This window comes from Oryzias melastigma, linkage group LG4 (genome assembly GCF_002922805.2).
Source record: "Oryzias melastigma strain HK-1 linkage group LG4, ASM292280v2, whole genome shotgun sequence".
Taxonomy (NCBI): Eukaryota; Metazoa; Chordata; class Actinopteri; order Beloniformes; family Adrianichthyidae; genus Oryzias; species Oryzias melastigma.
Window position 1 is genome coordinate 976,242 of NC_050515.1, and position 23,488 is coordinate 999,729.

Below are 23,488 nucleotides of genomic sequence, written 5' to 3' on the forward strand. Positions count from 1 at the left end.
GTGTTCATACTAAGCAGGGAGAGGCTTCTTCTTCTGTTTCTACTCTTTTCTAGCACGTTCTTCACCTAAAGTTGGTAGAGATGCAAACCTCGATAATCTCATTCCAGTCTTTTTCTTTCACATCTCTATTCCAATACATGAAAGACTTGGTGTCACAGAATTATGACTTTTGCACACGTGACGTCACAAAATGGCGAGTGTGCAAAGTGACTTCGGGTTTACAGGTTTAAAACGGAAAGCTGAAAGCTGAACGCTGTTTAAAGCAATTTTGTGTAAATAATAAAAGGTAACCTAACCAATTGTAATCAAAATTTGAACAATATTTATTTTAAAAATGTCCTACCTGGTTGTATTCATTTTCCCCTCTTAGATCGTTCACAAATCAAAGTACAAATGTCAGTATTCCTGTCTGCAGAATGCTCCAAAGCTGCTTCCTCCAAAATCGTATGGATGATCTTAAACGAGTCATGGATTATTTCTCTCTGATAACCTGGTCACAGTTAGACGAAGGTTACATTGAATGCTGCTTGTTTGATTATGAAGGTAATTAAGATTTTCTTCTTCTAATTTATGCTAATGCTAACGCTAGCTTTCCACGACAGGTGGAGACATCGAGCTGCAGAAGATCTTTTCTGCCCAGTTAAAGTTGCTTACATTTCCATGTTCACAAAATCACTAAAAATAGAGCTAAAGTAAGACAATTTCAGCGTGTCTGACAGTAAAGAAAAACTAATAACTGTTGCGTTGTTTTCTGACGTACCTTCCCTTTGCTGTTGCTCATAACTGTGTCTGATCCCTGTGGGATAATAAAGGTACACAAGGATAAACATAACTTGAAACCATCAAAAATATATATAAGGAAATTATTATTTGTACATAATTTTCTAAATGTGTACGGCCGGAGCTGAACTTTTGTCTTGGCCGCTCTTATTTTTAAAGCTAAAAATACGCAACTTCATAGCGGCACTTAAAATATTCACAGCGCCACTTGGTAAACATTCCTATTTTTACAATTACCCCTTAAAATACCCCAGAAAACAATACTTATTACAACAACTACATTTACCCGTGGGCGCAGTTAAAACTCGTGTGGCGAACATGCAGCAATGTGCATCTTAGCTGCACCTGTTCCATGTGGCCAACATGAATTCTATCAGTTTTTGTGCTCGATCGCACTTAAAACATGTGCGAATAACATCAAGCAAAATAGAAACTGTTAGAATAATATCTGCTCAAATGAAAGGTTGATATTTTCAATATAACCTCCAATAATTGAAGGATTATTCCAATTTGTAAACAATCTAAACAAGAGTAAATGAAAATACAGTTCTATAGGACATTCATGAAATAAATATTGTACATTTTTCTTTAAAAAATTATAAGGTTACCTTTAATTATTTATGTAACATTGTGTTAAACAGCGTTTATTATTCACATTTCCGGCCTTGTCGCCATTTTGTGTGACGTCACCGTGAAAAGGGTATATCATGAATTTCTTCTCCAACATCAATTTACAAATAGTTGACACTTCCATGAATTAAAAGGGGCGCCATCCAAACCTCGCTACCAAATCAGAGCCCCTGATTGGTCAAAGTCTGACCTGGTTTAAATTGCAGCGCATGTTCTATGGCTATGTTTTAAGAGCCGAAAAATGGTCATATAAACTAGCTATGAGCGTCCATTTATTTCCATAGACTTTTCATTGGAAGAGCTCACTCAAATGCATGTTGCTGAGGGCAGTGTGACTTCTTTGTTGTGTAATGCTGTCATGCTTTAGGTCAAGTAAACCAGGACAATTTCTGGACTAAAGTGTTATTGCTGAGGATGTCAGTGAGTAGACATTTCAGAGGATAAGGCTTTGATAATGCGATATTCATAGAATTTTTTTGGAAACATTTGGTGTGGACAGCTCCGTCCACCCTACACGATGCGACAGTGGAGTCAGTGAGAACCGCGCCTGCTCCAGATCTTTTATGAGGTTGATTAACATGTCAGTGAGAGTGTGTGCGGTGGTGCACACCTGACCTGTTCAGAAGGTTGCTGGCTTCAGTTCCTGCCCTGTCCACCCATGTGTCCTTGGGCAAGACACCAAACCCCATATTGATCCTGGTGGCAATAGATTGGCACCAATGTTTGAGAGCTAAGTATTATTGGGTGTATGGAATTGTGACTCTAAACCACTTTGGGCCTTCTAAGAAGGTAGCAAAGCACTCTATTATAAGTATAAGCCATTTACCATTCACAATTTTGGATAAACAGTGTCCAGAAAAAGATGGCTAAATGTCTTAGATCTATACATTTTTCTTCTAATCTGGTTGTAAAATGTCTCTTTTCTATTTCTAACATTTTAACTGTTGTTTTTTGTCCATGTGCTTTTATTTAGTCAATTTTCTGTAAAGCTTTTTGAATGGAGTTATGGAATACGACAGATAGAAGTCCTGTTTTGTCCTCCGATCTGCCACATCTGGGATCTATGGTTGGAGTGGAAGTGGACGGTGAAGCTGAAACAGCTCTATAATAACAGGCAATTAGCAAAAAGTGCTAACAGTATAGATGGAGTTATTTCTGTAAAGCTCTGTTGAAGTATCTGACAGATCATCAGAACACATTCATGTCTTTACTTAGTGCTTCTACAAGAGCTGCCCACTCTTTTCTTTGTAAAGACGATCACAATTTAGCTTTTTTTATATTTTCCTTCATTTTCATTTATCGAGATGACTCAGAAAACCCTTCTTCTGACAGCCTTTTTATCAGCGAGATAAGGTTTCACTCTTAGTGGTTCAATCGCAGCTGTGTGCATCCTTTTTCTACATGTATGGGTTTCTCGGACACTCCAGCTTCCTCTTGTGGTCCAAAACCACGCTTCATTGGTTGACTCCTAGTTAGGGAGCATTCAGAAACTCTGTCACTCTGCACAAGTGGAGAGAAAAAGTGGAGCAATGAATAGAAAAATGTATAAGGACACAAAGACAAGCTTTACACAATCCACAATTTTTGTTTTTTTTTACTGTGTTTCACACCCCATGATGGTGTCCCCACCACCACCCAGAGTGCAGAGTGTAAGCCGGCGTCTGGCAGTAGCATCTGCTGGACGTCAGTGTCAGGTCAAATGTGGTGGTTTTAGATCAGGGGTCTGCAACCTGAGGCTCTGGAGCCACATGCGGCTCTTTTAGTCCTCCACTGTGGCTCTCTGGCTTTGAAGAAAAATGCAAATGGTTTCAATACATAATGGATTTGTAGTTTTGGTTAACTTCTTTATATTAATCAAGTTTCATCATTTATGTTTAGATTCTTGCATTCTAATTCCAGTAAATCTGCTGCTTCCGATCATCATTGAAGATCATTTGGTCATCATTTGTTGTTTGGTCTTGAGTTATGCTGCCTGACATAAGGACCTGACTGTGTGTCACCTTATGTCTGTGGGATGGAGGGACAGCTCCGCACCGCCGTTGGCTGTCTGCAGAGAGGGCTGGGGGGTTTGCAGGGTGGGGGTGGTGATTGAACTGGAGCACAGCTCTGAGCCGTAAGCAGAAGTACTAGGCCTAAGTAGGACATGTGGAGAAACGGGGTTAGTGCTGGCCGAGCATCTCTCTCAGGGAACTTTGTGAGAGATGACGGCAGGTGACTCACTGCTGACTTCTGAGTCTGGTCCGTTATTATTCCTTCACGCCAGTCAAACCTCTAGGGAACTGACATTTGAGGTGAGCTCACGATTTGGAAAAATGAGGGCCATCGTTTTCTGTTTTCCTGGACCTTCATGATGAGATGATCTATGTTTTATGATAGTTGTATCACAATAAACATGTTTCAGGGTCAGGGGTTCTGGTTTTCTGTGGATTAAAGCATTTTTTTCTCTAATTTTAGTTACAATTCCTGTTTTTTTGTCTTTTGTTGTTGTATTTCTCTTTGTCACAGTGTCTGACAAACCCAGTAAAAAGTGTTTTTGTTGCAGGATACCAATGAAATTGTGGCTATTAAGAAGTTCAAGGACAGTGAAGGTAGGCAGAGTCTCTGTTGGCGTCACGCTCTCTCCTCACCGGACTCGTGCTTCATTGTTTTGTTGCTTTGGTCATCTCTATGTGCAGAAAATGAGGAGGTCAAAGAAACAACCCTGCGGGAGCTCAAAATGCTCCGCACCCTCAAGCAGGAGAACATAGTGGAACTGAAGGAGGCCTTCCGCAGAAGAGGCAAGCTTTACCTCGTCTTTGAGTATGTGGAGAAGGTAGGTCGTCTCTGAGAGAGCCAAAACTGGTTTGGTTTCCTGATTTATTTGGCTGTGGATGACTTTGTTCCTTTTTTTAGAATATGCTGGAGCTGCTTGAGGAGTTACCCACCGGTGTGCCGACGGAGAAAGTGCGCAGCTACATCTTCCAGTTGATTAAAGCTATTCACTGGTGCCACAAGCACGACATCGTTCACAGAGGTAATAACTATTTCTCTTTGTTTTAAAACAAAGAGAAACAGTGAATGTGAGAAGGGAGGATTCACAGAAGCTCATGAGCTGCACGCTTTGTTATAATGTATTCATGTAAAGCAGTGGTCCCCGACCCCTGGGCTGCTACCGGACAGTTTACAGAGAAAAAAGGCATATTTCTGCTCTATTTATAATCTGATTCTGAAGGAAGTTTATTTTGGAAAACTACTCAATTCTCTCCACCACATCCAACTGAATCTTGACGAATATCAATTCATCGTGTCCAAGACCCATTCACTACATTCTTAAAGCACCTGCACCTAAATTAAAAACCCCTAGAGGTAATAAAGTTAACAAAAAAACAAACATATTTGTAAAGTTTCTTTTGCCAGAAAAGAGGCAGTGAACCGACTGTCTTAGGTCATAAGGATAGGGCTGGGTGATAAACCGAAATATATCGCAATAGAACTTTTTGTCGATAGAGGAATGAGTCTATCGCGATAAACTCTTATTCTGAAGGGTCAGAAATTGACACTCACCAATTGCAAGCATTTACTCCTCTTTGGCGAGTAAAGGTTAGAGAGCTAGTCGACCACATGGAAAGAAAATGTTAATGTTTGCATCTAATCCTGTTTGCTAGCTCTGATTTTGGTAAATTTTTTTGGACCTTTCCGCTTCCTTTGTCTGCGCGCAAGGTAAACAAACGCACGTGAGTCACCCCTACCCCCGCGGTCACTTCCTTCTTCTCCATGTAACATATATATATATATATATATATTTTTCTTTAAATATATATTTTATTTTTTCTTAGTTTTTTAAAAACTAGTTGGATGATTTCCAGTTATGTTGAAAGTATAACAGGAAATAAATATTTAAATCTAAACAAACTGCTGATGATTGTACACATTTCTTGTTTGAGCTGCACTGCATTCAAATTAGACAAATATAGTTATTTGGTTTATATCATAGTTTATATCGTGATTTATATCGTTATCCCCTGATATGAAAAAAACCAATATCGAGATATAAAAAATTCCACATCGCCCAGCCCTACATAAGGATGCTGATTATAAAGTTGCTCTAATGTTGGATTTGCATTTATGATTATATTTATAAAATACCAGTTTTTGTGACCTTTTATTTTTGTTATTTAGTTTTATTTTCCATTTTGAAAATTATGGGTTCAAGGAAAATCTATATCACATTTTAATGGTCCTTAGACAAAATCTAGTGTACAAATAAAGTTTTAAGCTTCAGCAGATATTCTACAGAGCATGAAGATAAACTTTGCTCTCAAAAGTTAAGGAAATCTGGACTCAGCTTTATACATGCTGGTTTGTGAACATTTTCTCTGACATTAAAACGGTTGGTGGCCTAAAAAAAGGTTGGATACCACTGATTTAAAGTACAAGTAAGTATTTTAAAATCTCTCTCGCGTTTACATCATAGCCTCGTATTGTTCGCATGAAAGGCCTTTGGTGAATCACTGGCAGCAAATCAGGAAACCAGATGGCCCATGTGAGCTTTTGGCACAATAGAAGCAGCAGAACAGGCATCCAAATGGCCTGTAGTATACCCAGGCACGCATATGACACCGCCTGCTGAAGAGTTTTTAGGTTTCTCTGTATCAATCTGTCAGCTTTTCCAAATGGGTTTCGGATTTCTCCGTCGTTTCATAAGGAATAACATCCCGATGAGATAAGCTGGTGGGGACTGAAGCTCTTGATGATGAAGTGTTGATGTTATGACGCTGCCTGTACTGAGCTTTCTTCTCCTCTGTGTGCCTCCTCTTCAGACATAAAGCCAGAAAATCTTCTCATCAGTTCCGATGATGTCCTGAAACTCTGCGACTTTGGTGAGCATCTCGGTCGAACCCTCAAGTTGTGATGACCCTTCAGAAAGGAAGTAAAGCTGAAACCAGTGTTTCAGAGGAAAACAGGGAGGTTTTGACTGGTTATTTAAAGCTGTATGTGCTCCAACACACTGCCCTCATCTCAATTATCAAATCTTGTTAGGAAACAAGAGTCTAATCAAGCTTTGTTTCACTCTCGTGGTGCTCAAAACAACGTAAAACATGGCAGCACCATGCAGACAATCTGTCCGGAGAGACTAAAGACCTGCTGCTTGCTCTGTGTCAGCCAGAGAGAGAGCAGTCTCTGCTGCAAAAGTCTGTATTTTTAAACTCCTGCTCTTCTGATGGTGGAAGAAAGCGAGCAGCTTTGGGAACCAGCAGCATTTAAGAGGGGCACGTTTGAGATGTTCCCCATCACCTGCGTGAGGCGTGCAGGAGCTGCTTCCTGTGTAACAGATTAGAGCGTCTCATGCGCCGTTAGAAACCCCACGCCATCTGGAGTGTCAGCGTGTGAGGTAAGCGTCTGGAAAGCAGCGATCAGCAGAAAAACGCAGCCAAACCACCAGCAGCAGCAGCAATACACTCTTGTAGTGGAGCATCAGAAGGCAATATGTCACAATCTCATGCTCAAATATACACCTTTCTGACATGATTGCTAATCACTTTTGATTTTGTCAGTAACACAACTTTGAAAAACCTATAGCTATGAAAGCTGTCACATTACTGTATAAATTCAGTTTTAATTCTTCATGTTTGTTTCTGATTTTTACATTTGATGTCCTCTGGTTTGGTCCAAAAGTTTCCACCTTAAGCTGCTTTCACGCCGAACGCGATTCGCGCTGCAGAGGTGGTCAGTTTTAATAAGTCAATGGTAACGATGTAATCTGAGGTCCTGCGGTGTGGTGTAAGCAACAGGCATGGCGGTCTTGCAGCAGAGGGAAGTGGAAGGTGCGGCCTGAGCTCAATTATCTGAATTTCAGCTTTGGACAAGCAAAATTTTCAGTGACTCGATGAGCAGGTAGAATTCTAATCCAATGCGAGCGTTTGTGTCCTGAACTCCTATCTAATTTCTTAAATGCTGGAGCCGCGGCGTTGACAGAGCTTGTCCCGGCTACTGTTGGGTGAAGGACTCTGAACAGATCGCCGGCTTTCACCCCCACAGGGGCTCTCTGGCTGCAGCCAGCCAGCCAGATTCCTGAAAGAAAAAAAAACGACCCAAAAAAACGTCAGGTCCAGACGAAGTCCTCTGATTTACTAACTCAAAAAACAGAAGTAACGCTTTTTTGAGCAACCAAAAAAATATAGAACAAAAATGTCTTATTAATGCCAAAAATCAAATGTTGATATACCTTATTCCACAGTTTACCACAACAACAAGACAGTACTAGAGCCATGAGAGGGATTTTATTGTTTCCTCATACCTATTTATACCAATTCAATCATTTAAAAGAGAGGAATGAATCAGAAAAAATAGAAAAGATAATCTAAGAAGGAAGAAATGAAAAATAGCGGAGGAATTGAACTTTTAGACTTTTGACTTTGATATTTTCGTAAACAAGCTTTTGCTTCATCATCTGGACAAAAACTTTCTCTCTAAAATGATGCATTATTTTTTACTTTTCATGATGATCACTTTTCTCAAAAAAAAAAAGAGCTGGTGCCTCGCGTGCCTTGAGCTGAAGCTGTTACCATGAAGAAAAACAATTTAAATGTAAAAATATTACAGGACTGAAGTTCTAATAATTTATTTAATATTTATATTTTTCTTAAATGACTACGGGATTAAAAGATCCTCCAGGTTTGCATAACACAGAAGTAACCATCTGATCAATTTTCATTTTCAAACAAGAACAACATAAAAACAAACAAACAAAACAAATCTAACAAAAAAAAAAGAACCAATGCAAATTATCGCACAATCTAAGATGTAACTAAATGTTCAGAGTTCGAAAAAAGGGCTTTGGATGAAGTTTAAGACTTAAATGTCTGTAAATGTCTGAAATTAATTAATCAGGATTAACATAATAATTTGACAGCACTACTGAAAACATCAACAAATATCTGATCTGACATGAGAAACCCAAAAGAAACAAGAGTTTTTAAACAAAATGTCAAAATATAAGACCAGTAACATTACCAGAAAAAAGCTATTGTAACAGAAAGTAAAAGTCAATGTAACACTTAAGATGAAAAGAACTTCCAAATAAAATTGAAAACAGTTCAAATGTGTTCCAAGTACAACATTTGAAGTAGAATACAATACAGGACCTGAAAAAACGACCCCAAAATACAGAATGACAGCTGTTAAAAAAACTCCAGAATCCAATAATTACATACTTTTAAACACAATTTTTATCTTAATTTTGTCTATATAAGTCTTCCATATCCAGAAAAATGCTAAAAGGAAAATTTTAAAAACGCAAATTTCATCGGAGTGGATCTTTAATTACCTTGGTTGACATTTCTTATCAATTATTTACTTCATGCTTCTGATGTTGCTGTTCTTACATGACAAAGCTGCCCTTATATATACAATTCTGTTCACTTCCATTAAAAAATATATATATAAAAATGTGGATTAAGCTGTCGGCTGTTCCCCAAAATATACAGTGAAAAGTGTGACTGTGTTTTAATGAAACAACAAACTGTCAACGTTTTGTTAAATTGGCCTTCTCCTGCCTGCAGCTGAAGCTGTTAATCCACTTTTTGAATTATGGATTTGTTGCTGTGCTGGCCTGATTCAATTAAATGTTTCTATTATCATAATTTAGTTCGTGTAATAAAACCACTTCATTATGTCTGCTCCACAAGTGCCGCCTTGACGTAACTTATTCACTTTGTAACTCACACCCCGGATGCCTAATGAGCCTCCTCAGATGTGCCTGTGCTCCTCATTATGTCAGAATGCTCTCTGTCTTCTTTTGCCAGGTTTTGCTCGTAATCTCTCCGAGGGAACTGACGCCAACTACACCGAGTATGTGGCCACGAGGTGGTACCGCTCTCCGGAGCTGCTGCTCGGGTTTGTTTCCAGCCTTTCTCAGGACCGCGGTCATTAAGCTGCCGTGTTTCCTTCGCTGTCAGTTGAAATCCTGTGTGGTTGCAGGGCCCCCTATGGGAAGGCGGTGGACATGTGGTCAGTGGGCTGCATCTTAGGAGAGCTGAGTGATGGACAGCCTCTGTTCCCAGGAGAGAGTGAGCTGGACCAGCTCTTCACCATCCAGAAAGTGCTGGGACCCCTGCCCCCAGAGCAGATGAAGCTCTTCTACAACAACCCCCGCTTCCACGGGCTGAGGGTAGGGCCGCTCCTCGAGTCTGTGAAGCCTCCATGTTCTCCTCCTGCCTTCCATCAATCTCCACTTCATCCTTCCCTGACGTCTCTCCTCCTCCTCCTCTTCTTCTTCTTTCTTGTTTATTTTCTCTCCCTGCCATGTCTCCTCACTCGGTGCTTTATTTATTTTTTTTCCCTGGCGGAGCTTTCTGTGCCGTGACTGATTGGATCACACTGACTCATCGTGTATTATGTATCCTGTATGCATTATGAAGGAAGGTTGTGAGGCTGTAAGTCTTCCGTGAAAGGCTGGCAGAACATCAGACCTGCTTTATCCTCCCTTCCCTCCTTTATAACCTCCGACATAAATATGGGGTTGAAAACTGCCTCTCTGACTCAAAATTCTCTAAAACAAACACCTTTTTTTTAATAAAGCAGAAGCAGTTTTTTTTTCAAACTGGTTAAATAAACACATTTCCTCGTTCAGCCCTAAATGGCAGAACTTCAGCAGCTAAATGCATAAAGTTGTTTGTTAGATTGCAAAGGTCTCACCAGTAAAGCAGGCGTCTGTTGGACATAGAGTGCTATAATTAGGACTCACGCAGTGAAAAATAAAAACTCCCTCCACCGCATTTCTCTTTCTTTCTCCTATTAGAGTAGGAAAGCTTTAAACCAAAGTGGAAATTTGATCTCCTGTCACAATTAAGCCATTTCAAATCAAATCGATTAGAGTTTAAATCCATAAATTCAGACCCAGGTTGAGAAGTGTTCAGTCTCCACATGATGAGTGGGATTTTCCAAATGATATGAGTTTGTTTTAATGATATTCCATTCAAAATGGTAATCCCTGTGGGAATAATCAAAACAGCATGTAGTTCTGTCATTAAGGCCCGGTTTATACTTCAGAGCGATTTGCAATTGTTCATTGGTCGCAAGGTCAGAAGGGAAATTACCCCAATTGCAGTGAAATGTAAAAACATCACATCACCCAGGATTGGATTTTTACACTCGTAGTACAATGGGCTATTTAACCTGAACTTATTTTGAGTAATTAGAAAACGCAATGGTGGATCAAACTCAATCCAGAAAATTGCCATTTCCATGTCCCAAGATGGCCGCTATGACTGTGCTCTAAACACAAAAGGGCATAGACATTATTTCATTCTGACTATTTATTTTTATCATTTTTTTATAGTATAGTGTAGTGTAATGTTGTATAGTATAATATAGTATAGTATAGTATAGTATAGTATAGTAATTTGGTTCGTTTAGTCTTATAAAAGACAAAAAAAAAACTGATGTAACACCTAGCTTGGAAAACTTTCCATATTAAAAAAAATAACCTTTATGTAAAACTGAATCTCAAAGATCCCAATTTATCGCGTAAAAAAAAAAAAAAACGCTAAAAACTATTCATCATCAGACTTGACAAGGATAAACGCCACTCAGAAGATCATCGCAGTTATCACAGACAGTTACAAGTGAAACCAGCCAAGATTAATATGAGCAAAGACCGTACGATTGTGATAGGGACGCAAGATCGCAATGATGCGATGGCCAATCCTTATGAAACAAACCAGCTTTAAGAGACTTTAATCCTTGACTATATATAACAATTTGTATTGTATTTATCCATGCATTTCTAAGACCCTCATCTCATTAGCATGATCCACACTTTCCTTAAACCCATTGTAAATAACTTTTACTGTCACGTAGTTCATCATCATTCCACTAGGGGCAGTAGAGGGGCTTTTCTTGCTTACTTCAAAATGGCTGCTTCCAGAAAATCTTAAAAACCCTTTTGGCGGGAAAATGATTATTAAATAATTATTAGATAATTTTTAAAGCTTAATGGTGAGTGGTGTATAGATTTCTTTTAAATGATTACTTGTTGTATTTAAAGAATAATAAAATGTGTTGATAGTTCTTTATAATACAGTTACACCATGTTAAAAATGTGTAAATCAAATTTGAGACAGTGGGTAAAAAGGGGCTTTTCACCTAAAACTCACTTCAGTTTTCTCTTTAACTAAGATTGTTGTGAACAGTAACTTACCAATTCACCCATCAAATCATAGTTTATATTACTTATTAAAAAAAAACAAAATTGCAGCATTTTTTGTGGATTTTCATTAAAGGGATTTAAAATATCTCAATAACAAAAAATATTAAATTGAATTTTCTGTCAAAAAACTGCATAAAAAAGAAGTTTTGAGTTTTTCTCACTTTTCATTCCTCAATAAACCAAACATTATTTTTTCTTATTGTTCTTCCTTTAAGTTTCCCACAGTTTTGATCTACCTCCAAATGTCAAGGACATTTTACCGTTCAGCTACAGATCGCCTGTGTTAGTTCTTCTGCAGTTTGATTCAAGTCCGTCTGAGCTCAGCTCGGTACATTGGATATAATTGGGCCGGTTACACACCTGCTTATGTAAGTTTCACGGCTGAGTGTGTTAAACTGAAACTCGAGCCACTCGGCAGAAAGAGAGCTCTGTACATCTGCAACAGATTTGTATCAATGTTCAAACCCAGGAAGACTAGGAGAATCATTTTTCATCATTAAAAGAGTCCAAAGGCACCTGAGCCTTCATCATTAGGAAATGGAAGAAGTGTTGATCCAGCGATCTGAGCTCCTGGGTCTGTAGCTACTGGCAGACTCAGCTAAGAACAAACAGGCTGACTTATTTGTTTAGAAAAAGTTGAGTTTTATTACCTGTCAAGTTTTCTAGGAGAATTAGAGTTTGTAAAAAGATTATTACACAAGACAAACAGAGTTTTGGATTATAACTTTACCTCTGCATGCTGGAGCATTAATGTCACAGACACTGGAGCTCCCTCTGGTGGTGACAGATGGTAAAAAGACTAGACCACTAAAATGTAGCATACTAGTCTATATGTGAAAAACTTTGACACACAGTAAGATAAGAAGTCTAAGATCGTTTCAGAGAAGAATTAGGTTATGCCCAGTTATAACATGTACACCCAGAACACAGAAAATAAAATATAATGTTTGAATTTGGCTAAAAACTATATTTAAAAAACATACTTATTTAATTTAACTTCAGTCTAAAGGTTCAATGAGTAATCAAAGTTATTGTTTGAAAGTTAATGTACAAAAGTTAGTAGTAAAATACTGAACCTAAGAAATGTAATGTGTCAATTTTTAAATTTTTAGATAGTAGACTGAAAAAAATGTTTTTATTTTTACTAAAGTTATTGCTAATTTGACAAGTCTTTCAGACTTATTTCAACTTCCTATTTAAGATGTAATGGCCCTGCCGGTCCTGTAGATGTTTATAAACTAAATCTAAGGCGCCACTTTTCAGAATGACAGGTCTGTCAATCAAACAGAAGAGATGGAGAAACTACCTACCACTATATGTGCTGGCATCCAAAAATCATTAACCAGCTAAACCGACCACTAGCAGTTTTGTGCTGTTCTGAGTTCAGCGCTCTGTTGGCCTCAGTTTACTGACTCAGAACTCTATAGGGCAAGTTTACATTTTTACTTTCTGTCTTATAAATTATCACCAACACACATATATTTTCTCTAACCAAGTAAATCTGTTAAGAACCAGTTCTCATCCACCATGACAAGCTGGCCAAGAGGCAGCACGAAGAGCAAAAGTAAAATGATAAATCAACAATGAAACATTCATAAACAATGCATACAACATAATATACAGCCAAGTGTTTCAATTTTAAATATTTTAAATAACTGATAATCGAAAAATATATATGATTTCAAGTTAAACCGGAACTAAACACAAAGCGTTTTTCGCTCTGACATATTTAAAGAGACACAAACATGGCTGACCTCCAGATCTCCTCATCCGACTGGCCTCCACTTCACTTAAAGCGACCGCTTGGAAGCCTTTGGCTTTCATAGAGTTGAGGGTCAATTGGACAAAAGTCACACATGTGTAAGTTATGTCACACCAACATCAAATATGTAGGAAACACAACAAATTTGTGAAATTACAATGTGCAGCTAGCAAGACACTATTTAAAGAGCGTTTCATTAAAGCTGGGCGAATGATAACATTATCTGATTTAAGGTTGTTAAGTTCAGGACATTTTTTTCCTTTTGATGCTGTGAAAGATTTGTGGTCATAAAACAAAATATTTTTAATGTGAAACAAGTAAACTGATATTTTCTTTACTTAAAAATGGACTTTGGTGGAGAACAGTAAGTCATATTGGTCTAGTGTCTTGTAGTAAAGAGAAACATTTCTAAAAACAAAATGCAGATTTGGGATGCATTGATAAATGTTTCATAATCGAATTGTTGTCTCCTGAATCGTAATTCAATAGAATCGTGAGTAGAGGTGGGACTAGGGAGGGTCTCGTTCGGGGAGTAATTCAGTGTAAAACCGCCACTGGTCCGAGCTGTGTCTGTATTTATCTAAAATAGAGGCAGACAACATTCCAACTCCAATGACCTAACTGCATTTGATCATCTGTTCATATGAGGGCTGCTCCGTCATTTCTCTTGAAAAAGTATTCATCCAGTCACATAGGGAATCCTAACAGTGTAATTATGTCTCCATGCTTCAGTTCCCTGCTGTGAACCATCCTCAAACCTTGGAGCGGAGGTACCTGGGAATCATCGGTGGAGGCCTGCTCGATCTGCTGAAGGTGGGGGCTGCAGCTCCTTTACAGAGATGGATTTATTAGTGTTTACTCATTTAACGTTGTTCCTGCACAGCATGTCAGTAAGTATAAAAAGAAACAAATGTTCTGTAACTTCAGAGCTAATTATGCATCTGTACCTCATAAGTGCGTCCTCATTATGACATTTGTGACTTGCTGATGCCTGTGACTTGCTGTGACTGCTTCAGCACCACTCAGCTCCTAGCAGCCACCCAGCACTGCTGTTATTTCTCCATCTGCAGTGCAAACAAGAGCTCCATGTCAGGAATGTGGGCTACACTCGTGCTCTTGCACTTTTCACTGCAGATAATGACTCACTGCTGGCAAATGTCACCCCGGGACTGTCTTCAGAGATGACAAGCTTCACTCTCACTAATGGTCACGGCTGCTTAAGATCAAACACGATTTACCAAATCATGTTTGTTAATTTCTATTGCAATTGGGTATGGCTCATGTGACAGACAAATGACCCCTACCCAGAATGCACTGGGAGGCCTGAGCAGGATGTAAGGCTCAATGAAGGGAAAAGTGTTGGTTAAAATGAGGATTTATCCAACACCTGCAGGCAGGAGAGAGAAAAAAATCAAATGTCATAAATCATAATTCAGCTCATTATGAGCCTTGTTGAATTAACTGCAGCAGGAGCCTGACTTTCAGGATAATAGCGATGACTCATCAAAGCAGAGCCGCCTGGGTTTGTTCCCGTTCAGAACTCACGGGGTCTGCTTGTGTGTTTGTGCCCCAGAACCTGCTGCTGCTCAACCCCACCGAGCGCTTCCTCACAGAGCAGTGCCTGAACCACCACACCTTCCAGACCCTGCGGCTGGTGGAGCGGGCCGGCCCGCCCACCCCCACACCCGCCCGCTCCTCCAAGAGAAAGCCTCACCACGGAGACAACAACACCCCCAGCAGGTCAGCGGGGAGCGCGGCGCTGGGTTTTGAGCATGTCGGCGTCTCTCTTTTGTTTAGTCCTGTGCCACTGTGATTATGATGTTTTTCTTATGCAAATGTGACCAGTGGAGTTCTGCTGAGAGTCTGCTGTAACAACACCCGAGGATCATTATCCACATTATCTGCAGGAGTCACCGTCTCCTGACATTTTTGCAGAATGCCCTGCCCTTTGTCAGAAAATTCAGGCTATTTCTCTTTGGTTTGTCACGACTCACAATTTTGAGGATTTGAAATGTCACACAGTTTTATTGTGGCTTTCTTTACAAGTCTGTAGTCATTATCGTGTTTTGTGAAACTGTGTTCTGCAGCTGTCTGCTTTGAAGAATTCTGTACATTGTAGGTAGTAGAATCAGACCAGCACAAGTTCAGATTAAAAGCAGAGAATCTTTTCACCTTTTTTTAATGAAATGAAAAGATAACAAAAAACCTGGGCAGATTTAATATCCAGCTTTCAGAGTGATTAATGATTGATGGCTTTTTTTTCAGTGTTTTGTAAGGAAAATGTTCCCAGATTTATTCATCCATCCATTTTCTTGACCGCTTCTTCCCTTTCGGGGTCGCGGGGTGCCGGAGCCTAACCCAGCTACTGAAGGGTGAAGGCGGGGTACACCCTGGACAGGTCGCCAGTCTGTCACAGGGCCTCAATCACACACCCAGACACTCACACATTCACACCTAGGGGCAATTTAGAGTCACCAATCAACCTATGATGCATGTTTTGGGACGGTGGGAGGAAGCCGGAGTCCCCGGTGAAAACCCACGCATGCACGGGGAGAACATGCAAACTCCACACAGAAAGGTCCCAGCCGGGAGTCGAACCGGGGCCTTCTCGCTGTGAGGCGAGAGCGCTAACCACTGCGCCACCGTGCAGCCCTCCCAGATTTATTTATTTTTTTAAATAAGAATGCTTAAATTTTTTCTACATAATTTTTTTCTAAAAAATGAAATTTAAATAATAATAATAAATTGTGTTTTTGTTTTGAAAATTAAAAAAAGTTTCCAAATTATGGCCCCTCGTCACAGAATAAAGAGTCTCCCCTGAAATGCTGTTTTTCTTTTCTCCAAACAGGATTGCTGACTTTTCTCACAAGTTGTGGGGTTTGTTTCCACTCACAACTTCACCAAAAGAGCTGAACATTGACATCTTTTTATACCGTTTGATTTGATTTGATTCGATTCAATTCGATTTCTAGACATTGAACCAAATCTTACCTTAATATTTGATCGTGTTCTTGTCAGGGCTGAATATTTGTGTTTTCTTGAATAATTTTAAAATTAGAAATAAAATAGCAAATTTTGATTCAATTTGAATAGTTGGAATGAAGATAATTGTCAATCATTCTGACATGGCATTAAGTGTGTTTTGTGGAAAAAGACCAAATAAAAGCTTGTATACAGCAAACAAAATTAAAACTGTAAAATCAATATAAGTTTAAAACAAAATAAAAATCAGTTCAAAACCAAACTAAAAGAGAAGAGTGCAGATGAGAGACTCTCGGCTATCATACACACAGCTCAAAGAACAGTTTTACTGGACATGAACATTTTCAGAGTAGAGGGTTGTTTAGCATCACAAAGAATGTTCCAGTTTTTAGCTTCATGAATGTAACATTCCACTGTGTTTGGTCCTGACTCTGGGAACCAGCAGAAGGTCCGTCCCAGATAACTTCAGGGTCTGGACCAACATGTCAGAGGCGTGCTTTGATGACTGAAACACAAACAGATTTAAAGTCTGTTCTCTAAGAAACAGCAAGTGAAGACCTGATGACAGCACTGATCCTGGTTTTAGTCCGGATCATTGACTATATAGCAGAACTGGACTGAGTGATCCCTCCTCACTTTCATTTCAAACAGGAAGTACACAGTGTTTCCAAGAAGCCAACATTTCTTAGACTTTAATAGAGAAATAAATATATTAGTTAATCATTCTATTTATCAAAATAACCATTCTTGCTGTGATACCTTTTTTAACACAGTTATGTTAATCCTAAGTTTTTTAATAACATTTTTAAAGTTATAAACTGACCTATAAGATGCCTCAGTAGCATGTGGTGCCTACTGCCCCACCTCAAACATTTGGTTGGCAGCTCCTCCTGAGCTGCTTTCAGTGGAAAGGGGGTAGACTTCCAACAAGCTCACGGCTGATTGGCGACTGAAGTTTCCATAGAAACGTTGACTCAGACAAGTCACTGTCATCTGGGAATATAGCGACTAAATTGGCTTCATTTTGCTGGAGCCAGAGGTAAGGCATTTTCTTTGGATGATGTCACACCTGCTCTGTCCAGTTCTATATATACAGTCAATGGGAAATTGTAACATGATGTGTTACTGTCTGATGTTTTTCTATACGCACACACGGAATTAGAGGGATGGGTATTGTCATCTGCACAGGGCTGTCCGCTTTGATGATTGCTGGATTTGTTCAAATGTAAATGTTGTTTTCCTGCAGGAGTCACGGAGGGAAAAGCTCAGGAGGCCACCGCTCCAGCAGCCGCGAGTGCTCCAGCCTACCCCGACACGACGACGTCCACTCCAGCAATGACGCCTTCCTCAACGGCAACATGTCTGCAGTCATGAACCTCAGCCCCACCCTGCACCCCAAGAACTACCAGCCTCAGATCTTCAACCACTCCACGGCGTGCAGCATGGACCTGGCCAGCAGCAACCTGCCGCATCTGCACAGCTCCAGCGAGGCCAAGAGCAAAGGCGACTTTGAGATGAACCTGGGGTCCAAGGTGTCGGACGGCCCTGGAGCCAAGTACCTGAAATCCAACTTCCGCTCGCAGCAGAACAGACACTCGTTTGTCGAAGGGAAGACCAGCACGCTTCAGTCGGGGGAGAAGCACAGCCGACACAACTACATAGAGTCCCACAGCTCCATGCCCTCCTCCTCCAAGTTTGCCTACCTGAACCTGTCAAAGAGTTACGGCACGCTGAGTGATGCCAAGTCGGTGGGGAACTTAAACGACGTGCATCTGTACGCAGACGAGCCAACTTCACGGTATTTTCCCTCCAGCTGTCTGGACCTCACCGCTCCAAGTAGCCCAGCGTCCCGAAGGGTGGACAGACTGGGACCCGGCACAGGGGGTCGAGGCAGCATGCGCTCCGACAGGGAGAGCAACACGCTGGACTCCTCCTACAGGCGCTCCTCCACCCGCCACAAGAGCTCAGAGGAGGCAAAGTCGCCGGACAGCCTGGATGCAGGGGAAAGTAGCATGGAGAGGAGCCACGGCCACTCTCTGTCCGCCCCACACGACCCCCTGTCGTACGGCCAGGGGTACACCAGCCCTTTCTCCTCCCAGCAGCGGCCGCACCGCCACTCCATGTATGTACGGAGGGATCACCAGAGGACGCACGGGGGGGACGACGGGCTGTCGGTGGGGCAGGGCCTGCCCACCAGAGCCAGCAGCCTGCAGCTCCTGTCTCCACAGCTGCAGCACCGCACGCTGCCGCGCCACTCCGGCAGCTCGTCCAGAGAAGACGACATGAGCAGGGTCAGTGACCAGCCCGCATCCAAGCTCGCATGACCACAGCAGGTCCTGTTTGAGAGCTGCGTCTGTGCACCCAGGATGTGATTTTGCTGCAGCAGAATTTATGTCTCACTTTTTACAGGGACTTGGTGTCCCACTTTAACAGAAATGCAGGATCTGTGTAGCTATGAAAACTGCATGTACTTAGAGCCCGCCTTTCCTGCAGATATGATGAATCATGCTTTCTGTGTAAATATATATATATATATTTAGTATTTGCAGGTCAAATGGTTTGTGCTTTTGCTTCTGTGCTGAGCTCTCTTCATGCTTCATCATGTCTTCATTAACAGAGTGAGCAGGCTTCCACTGAGGTCACCCACAGCAGACCCCCAATAAGGGACTCCACAAGGGACAACACTGCATCTTTTCACACACAGCGGCAAAAAAGCGAGGTCCGACATTCTGCCTGCACCCACCATTCCCCGCCCACATCCAGTCTTCTGAGAGAGCGGATGTGGGTGGATACTGCTGTCAGGAACTGCTCTGTCTCTCTGCATCAGATGCCTCCTCATTTTCTCTGTGTGCTTTGCTTCCCTCTAATGTGACTTGTTATGATAGCACAGTGAAGCTCGCCATCACAGCACATTTTAAAGTCTGCACAGTAGATATTAGTGATCAGCTGATTTTTTGTCTTGTTCTGGTAGGTAAATAGAGGTAACATTTCAGACACAGATGCATGCAAAGCACCCCCCCCCCCCCCCAAGAGCTGCTGTCTAATAAGATGCTTTACTGTGACTTAGGTTGGCTTATATCATGACCAGCAGGCTGAAGATGGGGGCTCCTCCAAAGAGAACCGCAACATCTACAGCGAATCCATGCCGAGGCGGGTGGGCAGCTTCTACAGAGGTTTGTTTGGTGCCTCTATTCTGCTGCACTCAAACCAGGAGCTTAGATCAGATCAGAAAGCTGCAGTTTAGTCCCACATGGAATCAAACTTTATGACAAAATCATTGAGTTCTTATAAAATATAACAAAAGAAGCTGGTGGAGAAATTCTGTCACTTCCTGCAAATATTTTGGCACCTTTTTATGTAATACATTTTCAGAAAAGCTAAAAACAATAAGAATTAAGTCTAAGAATATGTTTAATTTAAAAACAACTCACTTTTTCCTTTCAAAAACTTCACCTGGTCAAAATTCACACACAAATCTGACTTTTGTGGTGTTTTTTCAGCTTTTATACAATATTAATTATACCAAAGCATAAATCACTTTAACAACATAACAAATTTCCTCTGATTTTATCTTACTTTCAAATCTTTCATCAAAGATAATCCAAAATTATCTCTGTAGCATCACTTTTACTTGGTAACTAACAGAAAATTGAGCAAATTAAACAAAAGTAAGTTTGGCCACTAAAAAGAACGTTCCCGAGCATGCCGGGTTTGACGCAGTCACAGAGTGAATTTAAACACAAGTGGACCGGATTTTTGTTTTTGTTGAACAGTCCCTTCTCCCCGGCCAGACAACTCCTTCCACGAGAGCAGGGCTCAGGGCCGTGCCTCTGCTCTGTCCGGGGACGGCAGCAGTCTGACCAATCACTCCAAACGTCAGCCTGCATTCGACCCCTGGTAAATACCACATTTTTTAACACTAGTTCTTTCTCTGTCTCTTTCTCACTGAAACAATGCCAGTAGAATGTCAACGGGAACATCACGCTGTGTCTCTCTTTGCTCAATCGCCAGGACCGGTCCGGATACCGTCGTCCTGAACGCCTCTGAACCTTCCAAAGAAAAGGGGAAGCAGGGTTTCTTCAGAGCAATAAAGAAGAAAAAGAAAAAACCTCAAATGGTGAGTCCATCTGAAAAGTGACTGCAGTGTTTGTGTTGCTTTCACCACCGTGTGGAAGCACCTGATGCTGCTGCATCATGCTTACATTCAGTCATCTGCTCTCTCATTAAATTTCATAACAGCGATGGAGGGCTCTCTGTCATCAAGAAATGTCCTTTCCCCGTGTTTAGTCCAGAGAACAGCATCAAGCTGTGAGTCTTCCCTGTTCTGTCCTCCTCTGTAGTTTTAAAGTCACACTCAGATCATCTTTTGATCTATTTTAAAGCCTTCCCAGTGGTCTTTTAATCATGATTATGTCGTTTTTTTTGTAAGAATCCCAAAAAGCTGTGCTGTTTTCTAAGACATAGTTTGTGCAGAGCAGCAAGAGTCCATTCGAAATTCACCTCTGAGTTGTTGGCTGGACTGTTGGCGGCGGAGTAAGCTCCGTCCCCTTCCCCATCATCAATCTGTTTACACACTCTCCTGCTGGCTTACAGCTACAACCCTAACCTAACATGCAACAAAAATGACAAAAAAATCTTGGAGCCATGCAACTTGGAGCCAGATATCAGCTCAGAGGAGGAAAACAAAGACGTACATGGATCTATTTGTCTGCAAGTGGATATATCAGATGAATTGTGGCTTTCTACAGTAGCTTCTACCTCACTCCTACAGTTGCATTTTTTCATCTGCTCCTGATTTACAACCATTTAATTAAATACATTCTATTTTAAGTTTGTTTTACTTTTTAAAGGGTAACCAAACAGGAACGTTAGAGGCTTACTCCCAATGACGTTTGTCACTAGAGATGGCATGCTAGCTTGTTGCGTATGCAAGGTTGGACGCCATATTGGAAAGGTATAGTGCCTGTTTATTGCTTTGCTACAATGGCACAAACATAGCTTATCAGTCCTGGCTGCTGCGTCCTATAAAGCGGGTGCCGCCCGGACCTCGCCGCTCCGGGACCGTGGATGGGGTGCTCACTGAGCCCTCTCTCCCGTCTGCAGGACCATCGGGGCCGGGGCGACTGTCAACGGAGCTGCACTGTTTTCAGTCGGCTCAGACCGTGTCGCACTGATCCAGGCGGGACTGGCCCATATATGACGGGCACTAGCGGTCTACGGTGATGTCGGCTACAGACCAAGAAGTCTTACAGTTTGAGTAAATCTCAGTCTGTGTAGATAAATAAAATCACAACCATCCATCAGGTGGTTTGCATTGCATTTCCTATTAAATAATATATTTATAAAAGTTTGAAATTTGTTGCACATAGAACAAAAATATTTATACCATTACCTGGGAATTATTTTTCTGATGATCAGAGTTTTTTGTGTGGCTTTCCAACAAGCTCACTTGTGATTGGCAATAGGGATTGCAATAGAAATTGTTCGGACCAATCACTGCTTAATGACGACATCTGGCTCATCCGTATCTAAAAAAAATACCAACTGAATTGACTTCATTTGTTTGGAGCTGCGTCATCCCCCTCACTCGCTCCAGTTCTCAGGCAGTAGTTTGGATGCCCTTTAACCCATAAAGACCCATGGTGACATCAGTATAACAGAAAAATAGCAGACATGACTTATGTGATCCACTTGGTTGATGGTGCATTCCACATCGTTTTATTCTTAATAAAAAATGGCTCTGGATCTTTATGGGTTAAGAAGAACATTTTCCACCAAATAAACAATTTGCTTTCAATCTTGGTCTTTAAACTGCATCTAAGTCTTCATTGAACACACAAAGAGACGTGACAATTCAATTCATGGATCTGCCCGGCAGCTCGTGTCCCTCTGTGATCTTCAGTCTTTGATCTTTTCATTCACCCAGTGACAGGAAGCCCCTGATTGATGTGGATGAGGAGGAGATGAAGGAGGGGCTAATCGTCTGACTGATGCTGCACGTTCAAAGTGTCCTTAAACCCAGGAGCTGACCACGCATCGAGAGTTAGCTGCAAAAACGTCTCCTGAACCGAGGAGCCACACACTTGGAAGTGTTGAACTGACTGTCATGGCTGTGCCTCAATGGCTTCTCACAAAGCTGGTGTCTGAGGCTACATTCAGGTTTCTATTTATAAATGGCAGTTTGTTCAGATGCTGGGGGTGGGAGTAACTGTCGATGACGGCGCTCACACAGAAAACAATGTGGATGGAAGCAGAGCTGCTGTAGCCTTTAAAAAGAAATGAACTGAGAGGACTTCTGAGGAGAGCAAATGTTGGGGTTTTGGCTTCACTTTTTTCAGGAGCTCATCAATGTGGATCTTTGAAGTCCCCTCTGATGAAAATCGTGGTTTTTGAGTTTCTAACATGTATGTGTGTCATTTTTCTTCTGAAAGAGAACAAATGTAATAAGAAGTCATTTTGTTTTTGCATTTCCGAGTATTACTCCTTTTAAATCAATCAAACTGTCTTGGACAGACTCTGTTTGAATGAATGATCTTCTTTCCATCAACAGCTCTGCTGCACATGCACTAAACCCTCATCTGTTCCTAGTGTCTAGTTCAGGTTCTGGAGAAGAGAAGATGGTATCTTCACATTGACTGCAGTCAAATGAGCCGCCGTTGGAAAGGATTGTAAATCAATGAAAGAGCATTTTGATGTTAGCTTTGATTATTTTATCAAGAACTCTGAGAAACCAATGATTGAATGTATTGATCACAGTCAATAAACATTGGAGAATTAGCTAAAAGAGTCTTTGGTGAACTGGAAGGAGAAAGAATCAGGATTTTGGAGGAAGTTCTGTCCATGAAGATCTTCACTTCCTCGTCCAGCTGACATCCGGATCAGAACCATACGGCTGGACATTACCCAGATTGATGGACATTTTTATGTACCAGCGGTGAAGATTTACGCTAGCGAGACACAGACCTATCATAATCAGACAGGGGGGGGGGTTGGTAGAGCTACTCAGCTCAGCTCCAAAAGCCACGCCCCCTCAAAAATGACTTTTTAAGATGTTTAGGTTGTGGGATTTTTGGTTAAGAACTTCACTATGATAATTAAAACACTACTTTTTATTCAAAAAATAGTCATAAGGAGACTTTAAACCA

At 41.0% G+C, this 23,488-nt stretch overlaps 1 protein-coding gene across 5 annotated transcripts in view; it reads left to right on the plus strand.

Annotated features, from left to right (window-relative positions):
• Window positions 1–23,488, plus strand: part of LOC112150170 (cyclin-dependent kinase-like 5) — a 58,849-nt gene that overhangs the window by 31,818 nt on the left and 3,543 nt on the right. Inside the window, exons 4-18 of one of the 5 annotated variants that reach the window (XM_024278204.2) lie at window positions 3,953–3,998; window positions 4,086–4,222; window positions 4,303–4,423; window positions 6,210–6,269; window positions 9,195–9,285; window positions 9,370–9,559; window positions 14,094–14,174; window positions 14,935–15,101; window positions 17,590–18,634; window positions 18,961–19,062; window positions 19,411–19,516; window positions 20,117–20,240; window positions 20,355–20,460; window positions 20,583–20,651; window positions 21,447–21,646. In XM_024278204.2, coding sequence (XP_024133972.1) covers window positions 3,953–3,998; window positions 4,086–4,222; window positions 4,303–4,423; window positions 6,210–6,269; window positions 9,195–9,285; window positions 9,370–9,559; window positions 14,094–14,174; window positions 14,935–15,101; window positions 17,590–18,634; window positions 18,961–19,062; window positions 19,411–19,516; window positions 20,117–20,240; window positions 20,355–20,460; window positions 20,583–20,630 — 2,424 coding nt within the window. In that variant the 3' untranslated portion in view covers window positions 20,631–20,651; window positions 21,447–21,646. Of the gene's footprint in view, window positions 1–3,952; window positions 3,999–4,085; window positions 4,223–4,302; window positions 4,424–6,209; window positions 6,270–9,194; window positions 9,286–9,369; window positions 9,560–14,093; window positions 14,175–14,934; window positions 15,102–17,589; window positions 18,635–18,960; window positions 19,063–19,410; window positions 19,517–20,116; window positions 20,241–20,354; window positions 20,461–20,582; window positions 20,652–21,446; window positions 21,647–23,488 lie in introns of those variants that run through there. The other 4 variants (XM_024278200.2, XM_024278201.2, XM_024278202.2 and 1 more) reach the window with 4 other exon arrangements.